The 24,500-nt window shown below is 49.5% G+C and overlaps 1 protein-coding gene and 1 pseudogene across 1 annotated transcript; one reads left to right on the plus strand and one right to left on the minus strand.

Annotated features, from left to right (window-relative positions):
- LOC132419429 (serpin A3-8-like) overlaps nt 1-24,500 on the plus strand; it is a 118,068-nt pseudogene that overhangs the window by 76,615 nt on the left and 16,953 nt on the right.
- On the minus strand, nt 578-7,843 carry SERPINA4 (serpin family A member 4). Its single transcript, XM_060006388.1, is given in 7 exon segments — nt 578-662; nt 664-758; nt 1,541-1,700; nt 2,589-2,608; nt 2,610-2,863; nt 6,744-7,406; nt 7,822-7,843. Coding segments are annotated over 7 exon segments (1,299 nt in total).

Consider the following 24,500-nt stretch of genomic DNA (forward strand, 5'->3'; position numbering starts at 1 on the left):
TAAAAAACAGAATCCAACATCCCAGCGGGCGCAGGGGGAAATGGACCAGTTAAACCAGGGGGCGGCAAGGAGGGTGTGCGTTCCTCCGAGCCTTGGAGGGCTCTGGGCGCTGAGCGCTTGCAGGTCCTTGACCCTGTAGCCTGGAACTGGTGTGATTAACCCTGGGCTGGTCTTGCTGAGCGATGTCCTCCTGTGGGACCTCCCATCTGTCGGTGACTCCTGAGGCTGCCCCGTCCAGCTCAGAGCCGTGTTGCAGAGGCAGACTCCTCAGAGCAATCATTTCGTTTAATCCGTACAACTACCCTCGGTGGGGGCGGGGGGGGGGCGGTTCTGCCACTTTCCGGGGTGGAAACCTTTTCAAAGAGGTTAGATGATCTGTGTGAGGTGTCATAGTCCTGAGGAGCTGGGTGTCAGTCCACACCGGTCTGGTACCACCCACATCCCTCACCTTCACCAACAACTTCTGCCCTGGATCCTCAGCAGCTCCTGCGTCCCCCACTCCAAATCCAGAGCTGCTCAAACTCAGCCCTCCAGGCCAAGTCCTCCTGCTTGTAACAGACAAGCCAGTCCTGGAGGGCTATGGCTTCGTGGAGTTGACAACCTTTCCCAGAAAGAGGATGCTCTGGGTGTTGGTGGAAAAGATCTCCACAAGGAAGGGCTTCGTGATTGTCCCGGGACCAGAAGGTGACAAAGCCACTGGTGGCTGCTGCAGCCTGGGTGCCAACCTCATCCACCACCAGGATGGCTTTGTGGAAACTCTGGGAAGGAAATCACAAGCTTTACCTCTGAGAGAGCATGAGCTGGGGCTTAGGGAAGACTAGGGGAACTAGAGACCACTGAAGATCAAAGCCACTTGTTGGGATATCACAGCAAGAATGTCTATACCGGGGGGGGGGGGGTGGTATTGAGTTGGATGACCTCTTATTTATAAATAGCCATTGCAATCATTAATTGAGCACATACTATGTGCTTATGCTCTTTTTAATCTTCATAACCATCCTATGAGGTCAATATACTATGTCTGTTTTATAGATGAGGAAAATAAATCCAGAGACTGGGTAACCCTTTAAGGTCATAAGAGGCAGAACTGGAATTTGAACTCTCAAGCCCAAGACTCTACCCTCTAATGCACCTCTGTTATATGTAGCTGAGGTCATAGGTCCCTTTCTCTGGTCTAAGAAATTTATGATACACACACACACACACACACCCCTCAGCCTCATCTGTATCCTGCCTCTGTTTCTGTCATTGCATTTGTCACTCTCAGTTGCCATGATCTATGAGGGCGCTGTCTCCTGGACTTGACTGGAAGAGCTCTCTGAGGGCAGGGACCTGATGGACCCTAGATCTGCAGCACCAACACCACGCCCAGCACGTAGTGGGTTGGTTCTCGGGCTCCCTCTCCCCTTGGATGATTAAATAAAACTTGGACTCTGAGAATTCACGTGGTGGCAGGGAGAGCACCCATCACCCAGCACCTTCCAAGAGGTGGAGCTTCCCCCCTGAGGTCTCTAGGAGTTGATATCCATTGATGACTTACCTTGGACACCTGCAGGTTTAGCTGTTCAGTGATGCCGGACAAGTCAGCCTGCTACGAGAACAAGTCTGTGATGCCCAGCTTGGGCAAAATCTGATCTAATTTATAGGAGCCAGAAATGGAGAATTTGGGGCTATACAACTTGAGCTTCCTGTAAAAATACCTGAAAGAGGCACTGGGTTAAAACACTGGACTCAGGAATTAGCCAAGGGTCCCAGCTGGCTGTGCTCTCCTTGACTGCACTTGCTCACGGCCCACCCTGCATCTGAGTTCCGTGGTCACAAACACGCTTTGCCTGTGCCACTCCCTCAGATGAGTGCTGCCAGAGACTTAAAGCCAGGCTCCTTCTTTGCCCTCAGGGCCTGCCGTCTGCAGGACCTCCTTCCTTTGGGAGTTCGTCTTCAGCAGAGGTTGTTTCCTGCAGACGTGCCAGGTACCCAGGGAGACGCAAGTCTCCCGGTGTGGCAGTTTTGCCTTTGTCTCTGATGAGGCCCCGTGCTTTTCACTTGGTTGGGACCCATTGATTTCTTTGGGTGGAATTCCTCCACCACGTGGCCTGTGTGAATCTTCCATCCACATGTGGCCTTGGCCTGAGGTCTTTTTCTTATGTGTGGCTGGAGACTTTTCCTGCTCATAGCCCCATGGTGACGTGAAAGCTTCCCTGCTATTTCCTGGGGTGGGTGGAAACCTCTCTACATCAGCTCAGTCAACCATCTTGATGGGAAGTCTACCCATTCATTGCACAGGGTGGACCCTCAGAGAGCCAGTGTCACTTCACCCCAGACTTGTGCAGTACAAGGGCTACATCTAGAACCCAGACTCCTAACTCCTAGTCTGGTTCTCTTTTCACTGATGAGAGCGAAATCACATTTTGGGTACGATAAGAGTGTTCCTTATTTAAGGAAACCCAAGGAAAGCTTTGAAGAAAATAAGAACTCTTCCATAATTTGGTGATCCCCTCCACTCCCATTTGGGGCACTGGCTTTCACTGGAAGGGTCCATGTGAAGGGCAGTGCTGCAGACTACACCGCACGATGCCCTGATGGTTTACCTCTTCTGAAGCAGATTACCTCCACCCTGTCAGCATCTCTGGAGTCAAAACCTCTTCCACCTGCTCCATGTTCCCTCAGTTAGGAAGGATGAAGAGGGCTGTTGTGTTTCCTTTGTAATCCATCCATAGCACCGAACAGAGCAAGTATCTGTTGTGAAGATACCAGTGGTGCTGGGTATCCTGCAGCATCACAGGCACCTTGACTACTGTATCCTCATCAACATAGAAGTCATGGGGAGAGGTCATCAAGGGGATGGATGGCGTCTCCCACAGAGCTGGAGGAAAGAAGGGAAGAAGGTACAGGGCATCCGTGGACCAAGAAGCCGATCCTCCAGCCAGGGAATGCATCCCCCCATCGTCACACAAGACTCACCTTCCACCATCTCAGCAGTTCAGCACCTGACCTGCCTGGGGAATGGATCTGGGGGTTCAGGTAGGTTCTAAAATAAGAGACCCCAGAGGATATCAGCAAGGTTGTTTCCTGTCTTCACCGATTACTTGAAATCATTGGACTTAAATAATTTTGCCAACCTGATGTTCGTATAGTGGTAGCTCACTGTGGTTTTGACATGCACTTTCTTGGTTTAAAATAAGGTTGAGTAGGGCTTCCCTGGTGGCGCAGTGGTTGAGAGTCCGCCTGCCGATACAGGGGACACAGGTTCCTGCCCCGGTCCGGGAAGATCCCACATGCCGCGGAGCGGCTGGGCCCATGAGCTGTGGCCGCTGAGCCTGCGTGTCCAGAGCCTGTGCTCCGCAACAGGAGAGGCCACAACAGTGAGAAGCCCGCGTACTGCAAAAAAATAAAAATAAAAAAATAAGGTTGAGTAGTCTTTAGTATGTTTATGGATCAACTAGAAGTTTGGGGAGATTTTTTTTGGGTTTTGGGGTTTTTGTTTTTTTATTTTATTTTATTTTATTATTATTATTTTTTAGTTCAGTGCCAGTTCACTTTTTTACCCATATTTCTATAGGACTGTTTCTTAGTGATTTGCAGGAGTTCTCTGAACACTAGTTGTCTATCAGTTCTGTGTGTTGCCAATGTGTTCTCTTCCTCTCTGACTTGTCTTTTCACTTTCATAATTGTGTGTTTTGATGATTGAAATTCTTCACTTCATGCAGTGAGCATACCAGGTTTTCCCTTTATGGTTAGATCTCTGTGTCCTGCTTAGGAAAAAATTTCCTACCTCCAGGTCATGAAGATACTCCCCTATTTCATCTACAAGGTTTACTCTTACCTTTTGCATTTAGGACTTTACTTCACCTGCAGTAAATGCTTATGATCTGTAGGATGGAGGAGTACAAAATCATTTTTTTCCATGAGGATACTGTCCCAGGACTGCTTTTTCAAAATCTATCCTTTTTCTCAATGCTCTATCATGCAGGCTTTGTCAAATATCAAATGTCCATATATCCATGGAGCCATTTCTGGGTTCCATTCTGGCCTCTCTGTTCTGTCCCATTGGTCTATGCATACCACACAGTCTAAATTAATACAGATTTATAACCAGCATTGCTCTCCAGCAGACAGGTTCTCTCTTTTTAACTATTCTTGGCCCTTTTCTCTCTCATATACACTTTAGAATCAGCTTATTAACTGGTACCAAAAAGAATCTTTTAAAAACCTGTTGGGATTACTTTAAAATATTTCAATCAACTTGGGCGGGAACGGACATCTTTACCATGTTAAGTCTTCCTATTCATAAATACGGTATATCTATTTTTTATTTGTCGACTTTAATATCTCTCAATATAATTTTATCTACAGAGATTCTGCATATCTTTGGTTTGTTTCCTTCTAGGTACTTTTCATTTTTTAAGATAAGCCACATTTGTTCTACTACTGTCACCATGTGACCTAGACTGAGGTCTTGGGGCTACATTTGTGTCCCCAGAGTGATGGGCAGATGTGTCAGAGGGCAAGATGTCTATTTCTGGAGCACCTCCTTCCCTGTGCCACGATCACTAACACAACTGCAGCGAGGTCTCTTTCAGGAAAAGAGCACCAAAATCTTCATTATTTCTGGCCAGAGCTTTGGGTGTGGTGATGGTGTCTATTACACATGTAAATTATATTATATTTTAAATGGAATGGAGTCAATAGAATATTGTGCAGCCACTAAAATGAGATCTAAATAAAGTTTTCAATAGCGTAAAACTACACACACACACACACACACACACACACACGAGTGCATGTGAAAATTGATAACATCCGAATAAAGTCTATAGATTATCACCAACGTCAGCTTCCTGGTTTGCTATTATACTACAGTTACATAAGATGTTATCTAGAGGAACCTGAGTGAAAGGTACATGGGACCACTCTGTACAACTTTGCAACTCCCTATGAATTTACAGTTATTGCAGAATTTTTAAAAAAATTTTTTTAAAGTTTTCAGTGGTGCCTGAAAATTCCACATGTAAAACTGCAAGCAGTGACCAGTTTGGATGGATTATAAGTCTGGGACTGTTCCTCAGAATCTGTTTCCTATAGATTCAAGGTGGTTACAGCAGGGGATTGAGAGGCAGATATGAAGCAGCCATTGCCCGCTGAAGGCAGACGAGACGATGAACAGACCAGAGGGGCTGCGAGCTCCAGCTCACCTATGCTCTCCGCCAAGTTCATTGTCCAGCTCTACCCTGCTGACCAACAGCGTCTCCAGACCACTGCCAGGTGCTCAGCCTGGGCCTCTCCCCAAGCTCTCCCTACATGGAACCACTCTGGTGGCTGGATGTGCCTGGCATGTAGATTTCCTGATAAGTTCCAACTTGTCCACAAGCTCCAGTGACTTGTTCTCTGTCCCTCCAACCCCCTCTTCCTCCGGACCTTCACTTCCCCAGTCCTTCCCACAAACATGCCAGGGCTAATTCCTCTCACAACCCCCTTTCCCTCCCCACTCATGGTGACTATGCTTCCTGGATGGCGCCCTAAGTGATACACACTGTACAAAACTGTTCCTACCTGTGATTTCAACTTTATTAACATATGTGTATGAATGGAAGACTGGAAGGAATTAGGCTAAAATGTTAATGTTGGTTCCCTCAGGAAGGTAGGATTCTGGGCAATTTCTAGTTTTTCTTTTATACTTATATGTATTTTTAAAGGTCTTCAAAATTGTTATCATTAGAATAATTACAAATACTCTATTTATTGAGCGTATATAATGGTCAGGGGTTGTCAAACTTCTTCTGTAAAGGGCAAGAAAGTAAATATTTTACGCTTTACAGGTTATTCTGTCTCAGTAGCAACTGTTAACCTCTGTCCCGTGAAAGCAGCCAGAGATAATACATAAATGAATGGGCGTGGCTGTGTGCCAATAAAACTTTATTTACAAAAACAGGTGGCCTTCAGGTTTGGCCAGGAGCTGTAGTCTGCTGATCCCTTCAGACCCTCTTCTAAGGAGTATTCAAATATGTGACATCATTTGATTCTCAGAAAAAAACTTTGAAGCAGGGACTCTTCTATCCTTATAAGAGTCCTTCAAGCAAACAACCTGCCCTGTTTGTACTGTTGGTAAGTGGCAGAGCTGGATATGAATCCAGCAGTTCAACTTGTCACCATTGGGTAGAATGCATTTCATACATTGCTGTTATTTTTTTAAAAAAATAAGAAAATAGGGCTTCCCTGGTGGCGCAGTGGTTGAGAGTCTGCCTGCCGATGCAGGGGACACGGGTTCAAGCCCTGGTCTGGGAAGATCCCACATGCCGCGGAGCGGCTGGGCCCGTGAGCCATGGCCGCTGAGCCTGCGCGTCCGGAGCCTGTGCTCCGCAACAAGAGAGGCCACAATAATGAGAGGCCCGCGCACCGCGATGAAGAGTGGCCCCCGCTTGCCACAACTAGAGAAAGTCCTTGCACAGAAACGAAGACCCAACACAGCCAAAAATAAATAAATAAAAAATAAAAATAAAGGAATTCCCTTAAAAAATTTAAAAAAAAATAAGAAAATATGTCTAAAGATATGAAGGGGTGGAAATCAATACTACCCAAACTTAAATATCTGAGGCTCTAACATTAAATTCTCAGAAGGCTGCTCAAACCTATCAGACCCAATCCATCTACTTTCTGTTCTGAGGGAGTTTCTTTCTGATATGTGATCCTTCAACGAATTAGGGGGAAAGGGAAGATGTAGGATCCACCAACGAATTGACTCTTACCTTTGAAGTAAATGTAATTCACCGGCACCATCGTGGTATCCGCGCTGAGCTCGTTGACCAAATCCACAATCTTCCCTCGAGTTTCCTCCCTGACTTGGTTGTTGATAAGCTGAGTTGTGCCCTCAGAGTCGTCGAAGTTGGTGTGGAAGAGTTTGGACTCATAGAAGGTCACGGAGTCATTAAGGAATCTCGGAAGGAGCGGCAGCTCCAGGCTCAACAACGGGGTGCTGTCCACACGTATCTCCAGCCCGTCGGCCGGGAGGTGGAGAGTGTGCAGAAGGTTCTGGAAGCCCCTGTGCATGTCAGATACTGACACCTCTGTGAGATTGAAGCCGAGACCCTCGAGGATCTGGGTCCGGCTGTGCTAGCGGACCTCCAGGGACAGCATGGCGTAGGCGGCGGAGATGCTCAGCGGGGAGAAGACGTTGCTCCCGTAGGGTTGGGAAGCCATCAGGTGGTAGAAGCGGAGAGCAAAGGCAGTATCGCCTGCAGGGACCTTGAGGCTGGGGGAGCCCTCACCTGGGCCCAGAGCCTCCTGATGGGGGCAGTGGATGTGACCCCGGCCGTGATGCTCGGGATGCCGCTGACCTCGAGAAAGGACCAGTAGTCCAGCCAGACGGAGGAGCAGGCAGTCGGTAAGATGTACCTTCTGTGCTCTCAGGTCTACAGGAGGAAAGAATGCGCCCAGGAAACTCCCCAGCAGAATGCCCAACCCCACTGAGATGCCAGGCAGAAGGCAGGGCCCCAGGGATCTAAGCGATACTCTCAACTCCTGCAAATGAGCTTGCAGGGGAGTAGCGAACGCCCAGTGCGTCCACGCGTGCGGTGCCGCGACACGGCAGCAGGGCTGCAGGTTTACAGAGCAGCTCATTGCCCACCCTCCCGTTTCCTTTCCCATCTCTGTGAGCTCTGCGTGGCACCGGACTCCATTCTCATTACAGAGAAGGGGAAACAGAGACTCCAAAAGTGACTTAACCAAGTCACCAAACTGGTAAATATCTGAGCTAGAGCACAGGTCTCCGGACTCTCAGCCTGGGGTGCCTTGCACCATCTGAGTTTATTTCCTTAGCCCAGTGACCCATCACGTCAAAGGTGCTCATCGCCGAAGGCTATGTTAGCGACTACCCCACAGACATCCGTGGTGTGCTTTACATTTTGCAAAATCACTTTCATGCCATTTTGTTTGACCCTCTTATCCAGGTAGAGGTCAATAGAGCTGGTATTCTTGTCACCACTCTGTACAGATGAGATCACTGATGCTCAACACATGATGTGTCCAAAGTCTCAGGGACAGAATTGGTCCCTTTCCCTAATGAACTTAACCTGCCCCAAACAGGATGCTCAATTTTCTCCACCAAATCTTCTCTCTGCCCCATCAAATGGCCCTACCGTTACCTAGTTCTCAGCCCCAAACCCAGTTGTCACCCCTAACATCCATCTGGCCTTGCATCCATCCCACCCCATTCAATCCCTCAGTCCCTCTTGACACTCATTCAACTCTCCATCATTTTTCACCCAGACCAGAGGTCAGGAAACTTTTCCTATAAAGAGCCAGATAGTGAATATTTTTGGCTGTGGGGACCATACAGTCACTATTACATCTACTGAACTTTGCTGTGCTCGCTGGAGAGTGACCATAACAAGGAACACCCCCCCCAACATGGCTTCCTACCAACCTATAACAACCACTCCTCACCCCCTCTCACACACTTCTCTCTGGCTTTGCGGTGAGATTACCCAGAAGCTCTGACAGGAGCTCTCCAAAAGCAACTGGAGCCAGAAGACCTGGGTCCCCAGCTGTACGTGGCCTTGCGGGAGGCTTTTCTGGATCTGAGCACCAGTTCCCTGCCCAGTGCAGCAAGGAGGTTGGTGCAATCATAGGTAGGTGTCTTTCTAGCCTTTGTCACCTCTAATTAGGGTGACCAGTTGTTCCAGTTTGCCCAGGACTTTCCTACTTTTAGCGCTGAAAGTCTTGTCCCAGAACTCCCAGTCCTAAGCAAACCGGGACGGTTGGTCATCCTCCTTTTAGTCTCTACTGTGACCCTCGTAGGGTTACTCACAGCACAGTCAATCCTGGAGTGGCCCCTGGGTGCCTGTCTGAGCTCTAGATGTGGCTTGGATGTATCAAGCCCAGGAGGATTGGAGAAACCTCTCTGCACCACCTACCGCCTCCCTGATTAGGTAATTATTAATGAACCGACCCATGGGTACAGTGTGGAGTCTCAATAGAGAGAGAAACCCCACTGCAAGTTGGCTCACCTCCTCCCAGGAGAACCCCCTTTCCCTCCCGGGGGGACCAAGAGAGTTCACCCCTTCCTGTTTGTGTTATTGTTGAGGTTCACCTGATACTTGCTTTTCCTGCGGCTCAAGGGAACCCCTTAGTGGGCCTAGTCTCCACTCTGACCCTCAATTGCAATGTGAACTTAAGTACTACCATCCCCCTCTCTGGGTTTCTGTTGCCCCGCACCACCATTTCAGCCATATCCCTGCCCCTGCAAATAAAGAGTTGGGCCAGACCAGGGGCAGCAAACTCCAGCGCCTTCACAAACTCGGGAAGGCAGCTTCCAGGGTGACATGGTGGGAAACAGTGGGCACACGGAACTGGTATCAGCTCTCTGTGGCCAGACAAGACCCATATAGAGGCTAGATCCTTCCCAGGGCTTCCAGTGTGCAATCCTGGACTACGTGATTTCTGAGAAGCCTGCCAGCTTTATAGCGGCATGGTTCTGTGATGGAACCTCCTAAGATGTCACATGCCTAGACTGCAAGGACGGCGCATCCCAGGAGCAAAGGCGGGAACAGATGCCTCCTTGGTCCAGGAATCCAATCGCTCATTTCCTCTCTAATCACGGAGCTGAAGCTGCTCTCTTGTAAGTAATCAGGGAGGCTCAGCACCCTTGGATCATTCTGGGACAGCTGCAGGCAGGGGTGATGTCTGGCTGTTTCTCAGGCCATATGGCTCAAGGAGGAGAAGACTTCAGCTGATCTCTGAATCCACTCTTTCCTTCATTCATTCATTCAATCAATCATCCAGCTCCTTGCTGAGCTCCTGCTATGGTGAACGGCATTGTTACATTCTCATTGGCTGGATACACACACTGTAGGATATAGTCGTGAAGGGTAAGTTCAGGAGTTAGGATTGACTGTACAGGGAATTACTCTGGCCGCAGGTGGGGACAGAGGTTAGGAAGGGTGTCCTGGGGAAGGGACATCAGAGCTGCGACAGATGAGGAGTCCCCAAGTTAAAGGAGAGGGGTTAGAGCAGGGAACAGTGTTCCAGATAGGGGAACAGCATGAAAAAATGTTCTGCAGAAGAATGAATCATGGAATAATGATGGGTGCAAAGACCCCAGTGTGCCTGAGGTGGGAGAGGATGGGAGAGGCAGCATCTGGGACACACAGGTGCACAAGACATCACCTTGACCTTAGGGGGCAGGAGGCGAGGTGTGACCAAGAGCAGCAACAGTATGAGGCAGCCCTAGGCACGGCCATATGCCTTAGAGCAAGGGATTGGAAGGGGGAGACAGGGCAGGCTTCATGGAGGAGGGGGCATTTAGGTTGATCCTGGTTTGGTCTGATTCAAAGGCATTAGACTCCTCTCTCTGACTGTGCAGAGCAGTATCATCTTAGCCATGAGGATTTCCTATCTGATCCTGAGCAGGTGATTCCAGAAGGTGAAAGTCATTCTGAACTAAGAGGGAAGGGAGAGGTTGAGGACCTCTTCTCTTCAAGGGCCAGCTGAGTCTTTCAAACTCTGTCTCCCTCCCTCCCATGTCTCCAGCCCCCACCAGGCCCTTCTGTGAGCACTGCTGGTTCTGTGCAGGTCTAACCAAAGGCAGGTAGAACACACAATCTAGACTTTGAGCCCCTCTGGACCCGTCAGCTCAGAGCCACCTGGGTCTCAGCATTTAGGGTTGTTAAGGACAGTGAGGTAAAGGAGGATGGGGCTTTATGAAAGATGGTGCAGATGTAGGGATTTGCAGCAGGCTGTCGTGATGGGGACCCACACCACTTTCTGACACTTGGTGGCTGACCGCTTCTAAGCCGCATCCCTCCTTCTCCCCCTTCTGCCCCACGTCTGGGCGAGAAAGACCACTGGTAGTTCAATCCTCACCCCAGCCCCTCCCACCAGCCACTGTAAAAACCCCAAGCCGGCCTCCCATCCCTGCTTTCTAGGGCCATTTTTGGACCAGCTTGGGAGCCTGCCTTGTCCTCCCCAGCAAGTCTAATTATGTGAACAATAAACCTCCCCACGCCCTCTGGGTGCACGTGTGGTGTCATCAGTCTTGACCTTCAAAACAAATTTTAGGTGGGGGTTTATTATGGCATGAATTATGTGCCCCCCCATCATATGTGCCCCAGAATGTGACCATATTTGGAGATAGAGGTCTTAAAGAGGTAATTAAGGGCTTCCCTTAATTACGCAGTGGTTGAGAGTTCGCCTGCAGATGCAGGGGTTGAGAGTCCGCCTGCCGATGCAGGGGACACGGGTTCGTGCCCCGGTCCGGGAAGATCCCACATGCCGCGGAGCGGCTGGGTCCATGAGCCATGGCCGCTGAGCCTGGGCGTCCGGAGCCTGTGCTCCGCAACAGGAGAGGCCACAGCAGTGAGAGGCCCGCATACTGAAAAAAAAAAGAGGTAATTAAGTTAATATGAGGTCATGAGAGTGGGGCCCTAATCCAATATGACTGGTGTCCTTATAAGAAGAGATTAGAGAACCTACTTTATAGCACAGGGAACTCTACTCAGTGATCTGTGGTGACCTAAATGAGAAGGAAATCCGAAAAAGAGGGGATATATGTATACGTATGACTGATTCACTTTACTGTACAGCAGAAACTAACACAACACTGTAAAGCAACTGTACTCCAAATAAATAAATAAATAATAAAAGAAGATGAGGCTAGGACACACACGTACAGAGGCAGAAAACCATGTGAAGACACAGGCTGTAAGCCCAGGAGGGAGGCCTTGAGCACAATCATCCTTCATGGCCCTCAGAAGGAACCAACCCTGTTGACACCTTGATCTGAAACTTTTAGCCTCCAGAACCACAAGACAAAAACTGTCTGTTGTTTAAGCCACCTCTGTAGTCTGGGCACTTTGTTACGGCAGCTAAGCCGACTAAGACAGGCTTCATCCTGCCTCTGGTTCTCAACAAACTCCTGTCTCTAGGATTTGCCCCCAGGGCCATAGCCAGACCTCTGCCTCTGTCCCCCGATCGGAGCTGGTGGCATAACTCTGACTGCAGTTTTGGCCGAGCCTAGAAAGGCCTAAACCCATGTGGCCGAGCCCTGGAGTTGTCCTTCCCGTAGTCCACTTGCTCTACATTCCGCTGGATTCCATGAAGTTCTCCAACAGCCTTACCATCTTTCCAATAAATTCTCATTTTTGATTTGTCTAAGCAATCCAAAGTGTCCTAAGACTCTTTGCAAGCAAAAGGAGTATAACTGGTACAATTGTTAACATATTTTAATGGGGTTTCCCTGGTGGCGCAGTGGTTGGGAGTCTACTTGCCGATGCAGGGGACGCGGGTTCGTGCCCCGGTCCGGGAAGATCCCACATGCCGCGGAGCGGCTGGGCCCGTGAGCCATGGCCGCTGAGCCTGCGCATCCAGAGCCTGTGCTCCGCAATGGGAGAGGCCACAACAGTGAGAGGCCTGTGTACCGCAAAAAAAACCAACAACACATATTTTAATGGATAACAAGATGCTGATCTCTTAAGTTGGGCTGATCTTCTCCCTCAATTTTGTCTTTAGTAAGAGTTTACACAGGGTTTACTGAGCAGTAAACCCTTCCTTTGTATTAGCCCATCATTTGGTTTAGACATGGTGTAAATAATTGCAGTCCTCAGGTTAGTGGCACTGGGTGAGGCCCTAGCTCACGTGCCCTGCAGCATGCCTTTATCCAGGTCCTTTAAACAGGGCCTGGGAAGGGATCAGTCCCTGTGATGGATTAAATATGGCTGCACAGTCTGTGCTGCTCCTTCCATCAGGAGGTGGAGTCTATTTCCCCTCCCGCCCTTTGAGTCAGGGCTTCCCCTGTGACTTGTCTTAATCCTTTGGGGCATAAGTGATGCTGTATAAACTCCTGAGGCCGAGCCTTGAGATCCGCAACTTCTGCTTTCACGTGCTGGTACGTTCTTTCTTGGAAGCCAGCTGCCATGTAAGGAGGCTGACCTGGAGCTCCCATGCTGTAAGGAAGCCCAAGCTAACCAAATGGGCAGGCAGTGGGGGAGAGAGAGAAGGGGGGGAGGTGTCACGTGAAGGAGCATTGAGGCAGCAGACGCGTGGATGAAGCCTCCAGGGACCTCTTTACCCAGCCCAACCACAGTCTGAACACAGCCAAACGAATGACCCCAGCCAGCACCCTGTAGAGCAGAAGAACCACTTGGCCAAACCCTGCCTGAATTTCCCACCCATCTAACCCCGGTAAAAGTGAGAAAGTGATTGTTGTTTCCAACCACTGAGGTTTGGGGTGGTTTGTTACATAACAATGGATCTTCCAAACAGTCCCAGACTTCGGGTTTTCCTAGAGCAGTTCTTTTTCCTTTTTCTTTTGGAAGAACTCTGAAGCACAGGTCACCTGACAGACACTAAGTAGCAGGACACCACACGGGACAGGTGATCTTCTCAAGGGTGAGGAAGGCGGGAGAGGAGGCACAAGTCCATTCACAGAGTCATCAGTCATTTACTGAGAACCTACTATGTGCCTGGCCCTGTGCAGGGCTCTGCGAGTTGAGCCTTGAGGAGGACAATGTCCCCGCCCTCATGGAACTTACATCCTAGTCCAGGGGATGGACAAGAAAAAAATAAACACATAATACAATTTCAGATCAGTGCTGAAAGGAGCATGGGGAGAAGAGGAGATACAGACTGATTGTGTCACAGGGAAGAGGCAAATCTGACTACACGTTGGATCTGTTTCTTTTAGTTTAACCTTTGCTTCCCGTTGCTTTTGTTCACTTTTGATCCTTTTGATACTGTCTACATAATGGCCTGCCTTGAGGAAACCTGCCCCTCTGCCTGAATGTTAAACCAAAGTGCCTTTGTTCAGGGAAACATCCGGACCCTGTCCACCTGTGGATGGCTGCAAGAAAGAAAACACATCCCCTCCGTGAGGCTGGCCATTCCAGGGGATCTTTGCAAAACTTATGGCCTGTTTACTTTACTTCCTCATCTCCTCCCCATCTCTGTGCTATAAAAGAAACTGGCATCCAGACCCCGATAAGATGGTTATTTAGAGACATTAGTCTGGCATTTTCTTGGTCTGCCGGCTTTCCGAATAAAGTCGTATTCTTTGCCTCAACACCTCGTCTCCGATTCATCGGCCTGTTGTGCGGTGAGCAGAGCGAGCTTGGACTCAGTAACAACGGGCTGGGCAGTCCACCCTGAGGAGGTGGCATTTGAGCCAAGACCTGCATGAAGAGAAGGGACACGGACGAGCATGCAGACAAGTGTGGCCGGAGTCCAGGCAGAGGGGAAAGTGCGATGCCCAAATCAAACAGGATGTCACCGATGAGGCAGGTGTCGGGGCATCTGGGCAACCCCAGGGGGGCTCTGAATCCACAGCTCCCGCTGCCACAGACACCTTCTCAAAAAGAAAGTGGAGTCGCCCTTCCTCATTCCTCAATCACCATAGAAACCCTGCCAGAGGGAACCGGAGCAGGGGGAGGAGAAACCGGCGAGGGAGACCAACCTACCAACGTCCCACAGATGTACAGGCAGAAGTCAAATGCATCAGAGACAGTTAGCTGACAATTAACTCTGCATCAGTTGCAGTGACTGCTTTCAGTGCAGGGATGGCTGGGTTGCATGTGCCTGGTGATGGTTGGATCACAGTAAGTTAAAATAAAAAAATACAACCCTAGAAAGAGGCTGCAGAGTCACTCAGTTGGCAGGCTTCCTGGGCTCTGATTAGTCAGATGCCTGCGAGCCCCCGGCGCTGCTGAGAATGTGCTGATAACATGAGCTTGAACAGGGAGGTGTGAAAGTAACAGGCTCCCCCAGCTGAAGGCAGCGAGGGCGGCCGGGTAGCTGGGAGCGGGAGTCAGGAGGCTCGGGTTCCAATTCCTTGATGGTCAATGGTCTCTGGGTGGCCTTCAGCAGGTCCCTTTCCCTCTCTGGCCTCGGTTTCCCCATTTGTAAATGGAAGTGGCTGGACCAGTAAGGGCTGCACACTGGACCTTCTGAGGGACCAGGCTGTTAACAGGATAATGAGGCAAGTCACAGGAGCACCGCAGGAAAGCATCAGTGGCCAGGGCCACGTCTGCCACGTAGTAGATGCTCAGTAAATTCGTTGAAGGTCTAGATAGACCTGGTGCCTGATCTAATGATGGCGCCAAGAGACCTTCTGATTGTCCCAGGGGAGCTGGAAATCTGGATTTCTTTTTTAATGTGAACTATCCCAATTTTAAAACGTGGGCCCCTAATTTAAATGAGTTTTTTTTAATCCATCCATTTCAAACAGTACGGCTTCTACCGGTTCAACCTGTTTGCTGCCAGTTTGCAATAACCTTGGTGCTAGCAGATTTTCAAGGCCTTTTCCAGCTCTGCATTCTTCAGAGGAAAATATAATGTTTATGTCACACTTGATTCGTTAAAGGGTTTGAGGCTGGCTTAGGGGACCTCCCCAGATTTAAAGTTAAAAGTTAAAAATTAAACAAATCAGACACACCGTCAGGAAAAATATAAATGAAGTTGGAATGCTGATCAAAGCAGTGATAAAAAAGAGCAAACCTGGAGGGCTTACCCTAGCATTTTGAGATATTATCAAAGTCACAGTGAATTAACAGAAACAGAATGCCACAGCTAGAAAGTCAAAGAAAGTGCTTATTTATGAGCTAGAAGTTTTCACAAGGCTATTTGCCGCTAAGCTTCCTAGAGACCAAAGTCACGAGGGTCACGTTCTCTTACATGGTTTTCACTGCTCATGTGGGCAAGGAAGCTGGTTCTTCATAAAGCAGTCCCTAACTTCTCCCTTGGGAACGTCTCCAGCTCCCTCTGGCTACACACCCTTCCCTTCCTCTTCCTAGGATGCGGAGGAGAAGGGCTGTCAGGATGGCCAGAGCAGGGAGCTCAGGAGCTGCCTCCCTTGGGTCCACTGGGAGAGAAGGAAGAGGCTCAGGCCTGTCTCAGGTCCAGGCTGGGGGAGGATGATAAAAGGGGAGCCTTCAGATTGCTCCAGGTCCAGCCCAGTGCGTCCAGATAAAGATCGGCCTGAGATGCGCAGCCGCAGATGCACTGTTGGTTTGCTCGCTTCCTTAGCTCGTGCTGTTGTCCCACCTGGGTGACTGTCTCCTGTTCCTGCTGACCAGGAGCCCCTCCCTTCCCTGGTCCCCCCACTCAGCCCCCAGCACCAAGTCAGAGATGTTCCTTCCAGATGCTCCTTCATACCACTGTGGATGCTGAGGTCAAAAATGGCCGAGCACCAGCCATTCACATACTTCAATCTAACACACAGAGCTTCGTGGCCTGCACTTCCCACCCAGCATCAGACTGTCATCCCCCGCATTACAACATTCTTCCAAACACCCAAAATATCGCCTCTTCAGGATCTGCCGTCATTTATTTAAGCAATCCCCTGCCGCTGGACATTTCAGTTACTTCTGAATTCCTTTTGATCCTAAGGACATTATGGGGAATGCACATCCTTAGACCTAAATGCACGTCCGTTCCCCATCTCTTCCTTAGGACCGAGTCCTTGAAGCAGGATCTGGGCTGTGATCCTACATTGGTCTCCAAGGCTGCTTAACAAAGCACCGTAAGCTAAGTGGCTTAACCAACAGAAATATTATTCTCTCACAGCTTTGAAGGCAAGAAAATCCAGATTCAGGTGTGGACAGGGCCAAGAAAAAGCAGCAGACTCACAGATATAGAGAACAAACTAGTGGTTACCCGTAGGGAAGGGAAAAATAAGGTTAGGGGATTAAGAAGCACAAACTATCATGTATAAAATAAGCTACAAGGATATATTGTACAACACGGGGAATGTAGCCAATATTTTGTGAAATACACATTGAAACTGTCAAAAAATACAATTAGCAGAAACTAACACAACACTGTAAGGCAATTATACTTCAATAAAAAATAATAATAAATAAATAAGAATGTGGAATAGGAACATAGACATCCAGATATTTTAGAGCCAGCTTTCCTTTGTCAAAAAAACAGCACTACATATAAGGGCAAGAAAGGAGAAGTGAGTTCAAGCCGGAAGTCAGATACTCAGACAGAAAAGGCAGCCCCGAGGTAAGGAAGGTAATCCATTTAGTTTTTCCCTTCTTTACGCATTGGCCTTCAGCCAGCTGGGGAGGAGCATGGTGGTAACCTTCACGTGGTCCCTGCAGGTACCAGCAACTAATGTTAAACATAACCCCACATCCGAATCTAAAGAAGAGTGGATATATGTATATGTGGAACTGATTCACTTTGCTGTACACCTGAAACTAACACAACATTCTAAGTCAACTATATTCCAATAAAAATTAAAATAAAATAGTCAAACTCAGACAAATAAGTAAATGAACAAATAAATAAATAAAAGTGTTATAAAAACCTTAAAAAAAAAGCCAAAAACGTGTGGGCAGGGCCAAGTTCCCTCTAAAGGCTCTAGGGAAGGATCCGTCCTTGGCTCTTCCAGCCTCTGGAGGCGCCATGCGTTCTTTGATTGTGGCTGCATCCATGTGGCTCCTCCCATATGTCTCTTTGTGTCTCACATGTCACCCTGCCTTTCTCTTATAAGGACACCTGTCACAGGATTTGGGGCCACCTAGATAATCCAGGATGATTTCATCTTGAGATCCTTAATTATATCTACAAAGATTCTTTTTCCAAATAAAGTTGCCTTCACAGGGGCCAGGGCTTAGGACAAGGACATACAATTCACCCCACTCCAGATACTCTTGACCAATTGCCCTCCATGGAGAAGCCCCCCCACTTCCCACACCAGTGACGCATACCAGGATCCCCCTTTCTGTCACGTTTTTGCAATGGCCCTGGGGAAACCTTTTGCTTCTCTGAGCCTTGTTTCCCCTCCAGTACCCAGGGATAAAAGTCCCTGGTTTTCAGTGGGTCGGAGGAGATCGGGGGCTTTGGGGCTGTGCTTTGCCAGCTGGGGTCCAGTGCGGGTGTCTGCCTGTTACTCTTCATCCAAGGCAGCTTGTGCAACTTCAGGGCCCCCTGGGGAGCACGTGGGGCCTCACAGCCTGGTGTGTGGAGACCCAGAGGCCCCGGCTGTAAGTGCAGCCCGAGAAGGCAGCCCAGTAGCAGACGGCCAGGTGCCTGGGAAACAGGTGGGGTGGCTGGAGGTCCTGGCCTCAGGAAACAGGTGACAAGGGCCCGGGCTCAGCATTGAGGTGGGGAAAGTGGTGGACAACGGCAACCCTCTCTGGGTCGATATTCCCTGAAGTTGAAAACTGAGAGGGTGGAGGAAGCCAGGACAGCTCGCTGCGCTTGAGTCTGGTGATTCTTAACTGACCTGCTTTACTGTGGGACCCAATTCTTTCACTCTCGGCAGGCCTACCCTCAAATAAGCTGCCAGGGCTCCTTCCAGTACATGCCAGCCCAGCCCCACCGTGTCAGAGTCACCCAGACACACTCATCCTGACGCTACAGGACCACCCGCGGATTCCAGACCCCGCCCTGAAGCTGCCAACGCAGCAGGCCGGGTGGACCTGGGCATCTGTGCGTTCAATCTCGTCTCCAAGGCAAGGCGATGCCAGCAGGGTCTGGGAGTTGCCGGAGCAGTGGGAAGGGGGGCGGCCCCACTGGGCCATCAAGCAGCTGAGTGAGCGCCCCGAGACGAGAGGACGACCCCCAGGTTTCTCGAAAACCTTGCAGCTGCTCCCAAAGTGGCAGACAAGACAAAGAGAAGCATGGCACTGTGGCTCTGGGGGGACCTTTATTTTGATACATATTTAGATCTAAACAGTTCAGGCTTTCAATCTCACCCCTTCCTCTGTATGTGCCACAAACGTTGTCTGTACTTGGTTACACAGAGGTCTGCATACCCTCTATCTCTAGAATCTCCATTTCTCTCTATAGACACGGATGGTTTGCATTCTATTCCATAGTGAGAGCTCTATACGGCATGTTCTCTATTCTATTCCATAATGAGAGTTCTATACGGCATGTTCTATATTCTATTCCATAATGAGAGTTCTATACGGCATGCTCTATATTCTATTCCATAGTGAGAGTTCTATACGGCATGTTCTCTATTCTATTCCATAGTGAGAGTTCTATACGGCATGTTCTCTATTCTATTCCATAGTGAGAGTTCTATACGGCATGTTCTCTATTCTATTCTATAGTGCGAGTTCTATACGGCATGTTCTCTATTCTATTCCATAATGAGAGTTCTATACGGCATGTTCTATATTCTATTCTATATAGAGTTCTCTCTATAGACTCGGATGATTTACATTCTGTTCTATAATGAGAGTTTTATACATCATTTTCTATATTCTATTCTATAATGAGAATTCTATATAGCGTTCTCTCTATAGACTCGGAAGATTTACATTCTATTCTATAATGAGAGTTCTCTACCACATGTTCTAACTTCTGTCTTATAATGAGAGTTCTATATAGAGTTCTTTCTATAGACACAGATGATTTACATTCTATTCTCTAGTGAGATTTCAATACGACACGTGTGAGCTCGTCCCCACACTCCCACAGGCAGAGGAGAGAGGATGAAGAACTTATGACTTTGTAGGAACAGAACCCCTAGGTGCTACCATCACTGGGTTTTTCTCCTACAGGAAACCGGCAGGGAAAGGGGCCTCAGGGGGACGCGGCCAGACTTAGGGCTGAAGCTTTAATGCAGGCCTGATGAGGGGTGGCGGTGGCACTGCAGTCACTCAGAGCCGTGCAAACGCACCTGGCGGGTCACTGCTGTCCACACACACAGGCCTGCAATCTACGGCCAGCGAAGCAGCGACAGCTGACAGAAGCCGCGGTCCCCTCCCCGTCTCCCCTCCCCCTCCCCAGGCTCCAAAACACAGCCTCATGTGACAGGAGTCTTGGCAGAGACAGTGGGCAAGCCCCCCACGGGGAAAGAAGGCCATGAGAAGGCCACTGTTCTCCAGGAAGAACTTTCCAGAAGCAAATGCGATTTCTCTCTTGGCAGGCCTTAAACTGGGGTCTCTGAGCAGATACTCCAGACCTGTTGAGACTGGAGTCCCCACGTCCTCTGCTGGAAGCGGGAGCAGGGCTTTAACGGGCTCCAGTATCTCACTGGGGGGATTTTTTTTTTTTTACACCTTTATTGGAGTATAATTGCTTTACAATCGTGTGTTAGTTTCTGCTTTATAACAAAGTGAATCAATTATACATATACATATGTTCCCATATCTCTTCCCTCTTGCGTCTCCCTCCCTCCCACCCTCCCTATCCCACCCCTCCAGGCAGTCACAAAGCACCAAGCTGATCTCCCTGTGCTATGCGGCTGCTTCCCACTAGCTATCTACCTTATGTTTGGTAGTGTATATATGTCCATGCCTCTCTCTCGCTTTGTTACTCCTGCCGTTGTGCCAAGGAGTAAGGAGTGCTGCACGCCCCCGCCCCCCAATCCCACAAAGCTGCCGGCGCTCTTGATGCAGAGGCCGCAGAGGGGATGACGCTTCAGCATGGCTGTCTCCGCAAGGTAGCAGCCCACGCCTCCCAAGTGCTGATGCGCCGGGGCTCCGGGCCATAAAGGAGACATTCCACACTATGGAGGGGAAGCCTCCATCCGCTCTCCCAAGTGGCCCTGGCTCCAGGCAGCCGTGCTGTACAAAGTTGCTGTTACACCTGCCGTCGGGCCTGGCCTTGGCCCTTGCTGTTTGCACGTCCAGGGGGTAGCGACTTCCCCAGCTGGGCCTCAATTTCCACATCTGGAAAATAAGGACGTCCTTCCAACCACAGAGGGGTTTCTGAGGATCAGCTGGAAGAGGAAGCCGAAAAGGGCTTTGTGAATCTCCAAGGTCTGGCCAAATGCACGGAGGCGGTTTCAGACACCCGGTCAGCCTACTCACTTCAGTAGACAGGCCACGTCCCGGTGCACCTCCTTCTTTTCCAGAAGCCACCGCTCTACCCTTCACTGGGTTCTCCTTTCACTGACTGTGTTCTCCTGCCCTTGACGGCATATATGTGGCCGTGTAGTCCTGAGTGCGCCGTCTCCCTCCCCAGCCCGCACCTGCCACGCCCTCAGCCCCCTGAGAGTGACCCTACTGTGTGCCATTGAGTTCCCTGCCATGGCTTCGGCTGGGGGTCTCACCCACAGCTCGTTCTCCCTCCCACGGGAGCTAGAAGCCTTGGGGGCCATGGGAAGTGCCCCTGATCTGGCCCTAAGCGCGGCCAGTGACTGGTTGACCAGTGAAGGCCCCTCTCTCAGGGAGGCGCGGCACAGAGTGCATTAGCATGGGGTGGTGAGGTTCAGAAGTCCCAAAGCTGCAGAGGAACTGGGGAGGCAGAGGCAGAGTCAGATATAGGAACAGAGGCAGCAAAGGTAGGGAGGAGTTGAGTCACCTTCAGGACAGTGACATTCGCCCCCTCCTGAGAGCCTGGCAGCTGAGTTGATTGTGCCCAAGGGTGGTTCCAGCCCTGAGTGTGAACTGACAGTGTGGCTGGCCAGCCCCTCCTTCTCCCCCCTTACTTCCTCCAAATAAGCTCAACTACTGTGTAAGCTTAGTACTGCTGGTATTGCACCCATTTTACAGATGAGGAAACTGAGGTCCTGAGAGGTCAACTACTTTCCCCAGCTCACTCAGGGAGAAAGTAGCAGAGCCAATGTTCAAGTCTGGTCTTTCTAACTCCATATTCTGCATTCCTCAGAAACGCCGGTCGCAGCAGTCAACTCGCTTGTCCACTCATCCCAGGGCTGGGTCTGCAGGAATCATCATGTAAATGTGCGCTGCTGCTGGGTTGCTTGCTTCACGAGGAGAGAAAACAACCCTGCGGGCTGGGTTCCAAGCCCCTCTGATCCTGCGTTATTCCAAACGCATGTCCCATGAAGTCTGGGGCGCTTCTCCAGGCTCCTCGCGTGTGTGTCGGAGTGTATGAGTGTGCACCCAGGCCCAGGGTCTGCCCCAGGAGGCAAGGAACACTGGGAAGCTCAGTGCTTGGTTTAGAGCGGAGTTTCTCAACCTGACACTCTTGGCATTTGGGACTGGGGGTAGGTGCTGTCCTGTGCAATGAAGGATGTTTAGTAGCATCCCTGGTCTGTACCCACTAGGTGCCAGCAGCCCCCGCCACCACCCAGCTGTGACGACCCCAAACCTCTCCAGACATTGCCAAGTGTCCCCTGAGAGGCAAAGTCACCCCATTGAGAAACACGGGGGTAGAGAAGCCCGCAGCTCTTCACCAAGGACCCCGTCAGCCTTGGTTTCTGCTCTAATGGGTGAAGCTTATACAAAGCACAAACACGAGTCTTACATTCTCCATTTTCTTTTCCAGCCCTTTCCCCAGGCTAAGCCTCAGGGGCACCCATCTCCCAGGGGTGTTTCCATCTGGCTGATTGCAGGGCAGTTCACCAGGCTCGGCAAGGACAAGGCTTCGAGTCGCCAGCAGATGGCGCAGAAATCCTTCCCAGGCCTCTGTGGATGCTGATTTCTTCTCTGTGTCCTGAGTTAGTCTGAGAATCTGGCGCTGAAAGGGGCTTTAATGCCCCCATCCTCAACTTGGGGTGGAGGGGGATTTTGCCCCCCAGGAAACCTCTGGTGATATCTGGAGACATTTTGGATTGTCATCGTTGGGGGAGGGATTGCTACTGCCATCTAATGGGTAGAGACCAAAGACGAGGCTGAACACCCTATGATGCACAGGACAGCCTCCCGCACCAGGAATGATCCAGCCCAGAATGTCAACTGTGCCGAGGTTGAGAAACCCCTGTTTATAGATGGGTAAACAGAGGACACAGAGGGAGAACTTAATTGTATGGTGGCTTCCCAGTATGGTTATAGGATGTAGTGATAAGATGAGATGAAAACTGTGATGAGGGTTTATAAGTACCTATGCTTGAGGGCAGGGGGTCTGATTTCTTTGTCTCTCTCCCTGCATCCAGCAGAAGTGTTCAGGAAAAGTTGACTGAACTGGATTGAATCGGCCACTCCACGTCTGAAGATGGGCAATAGCTATAGGTGCATTTTGGCGCTGCCTCCTGAACAGATGTTAACATCTGCCCGGAGCCCGGGGTTGAGAGGTGCTGGGCTCAGCAGGTAAGAGTGCTAGGATCGACTAGTCATGTCTGCTATGAGTGCAGAACCAGATAATCAGAAATTCAGCCGTTTTGCTTACCCTAGAATAGATGATCAGAAGACTGGGAAGAAAAGATTCCCTTAGAGAGGACTTTTCTTAAAAATCATAAGTCCTCTGAATTGAGTCACTGTAAAACAGATAAACAAACACCAAGATGCATTTAGAGCATCCTAGAAAACATGGAAGAAAATATTAGAACTTTGTTTACCTTTTTCGTTTTAATAAAAAAGAAATGAAGCTCTGCTCGTTTGTAATACGTGGTTAGCACTGGCTCTCTTACTCAGTTACCTGTCACCCAGGCAACTCCACGTGCAGAGTCCAAGTTACGTTGGTAGGGGGAGCACCCCACGGTGTGCAAGGGGCAGTATCGTCCTTGGTCCTTGGTTCAACTTCTGACGATTGGTTCACATTGCAGTTTCTGGCTCAGCGCACTGACAGAGCAACAGACTATATTACCCAGGGGTTAGTTAAACTAACCCTCACAACGTGAATAACTGACTTAAAGAGATTCCTACAAAGCAGCTATGGATTATGGATAATAAAACCAATTATGCAAAGAGAACTGTACAAACAGGAAATGGCGGAACTGATGTGTTGCTGCTGCACACAGTTGTGCAAGTTGTGGACTGCACAAGGGCACTTGGGCAGGAGGCAAGTGGGGGCTGAAATCCATCTATACTCCACTGGCCAGTCCTTCCTCCCAAGTGCGGGGCTGTATCCGTCTAGACAGAATGCCTTTTCCCCACCTGCCCAAAGACTGCTCTGGCCCACTCCTGCTCCGAATACTGGCTTCCCATCAGCCCCAGCACAAGGCGCTCTGAAGGTCAAACCACATCTCATAAGGCACCAGCCAAAGTGCTCCAAAGGCCTCAAAGATCATTTGAAATACGGGTTTACATCCATGAGTGTAACCACTCCAGGCCTCGCCTTGTGACCCTGCTCAATGCTTCTCCAACAGCCAGCCTCTCCTTCTCGCTAGCAGAACCCCAGTTTTATACAGAGCAGCCATGTGCTCTACAAAAAAACTCCATTCCTAGTTTCCCTTCCTACTAGAAATGATAATTGAGCAGAAATCTTGATAAAGAGAAATAATGGGACATCTTCTAAGGATTTGGGGAGAATTTTCTTTTCCTAACGTAGGTAATACCCTTCCTCCTTGTGGCTTCCTCCTTCCTCCTTTCTGTAACGCAGATGTGATGACTAGAGGTGTGGCAGCTCTGTTGTGATCTTGAGAGAAAGGACAAAACAGTGGTAAAGACTAGTCCTGACGTCTGTGAGCTGCTGAAACAAAGCCAAGAACTCTCATCCTTCTGTGGTACGAAAAAACCTTCTAATTTGTTTAAGCTGCTATTTGGTCAAGTCTTGTGTTACTTGCAGCTGAACACAGTTCCAGAAGGTTGACTCCTCCGTAGACGTTATTCCCTGAAATATTAGCTCTGATCGTGTGGAATCATCACAATTAGCCAGCTATGTAAAAACTAAGACCAAGCTCAAGATTTTTTCGACATTGTCTAAAC

Source organism: Delphinus delphis, chromosome 2, assembly GCF_949987515.2.
Source record: "Delphinus delphis chromosome 2, mDelDel1.2, whole genome shotgun sequence".
NCBI lineage: Eukaryota > Metazoa > Chordata > Mammalia > Artiodactyla > Delphinidae > Delphinus > Delphinus delphis.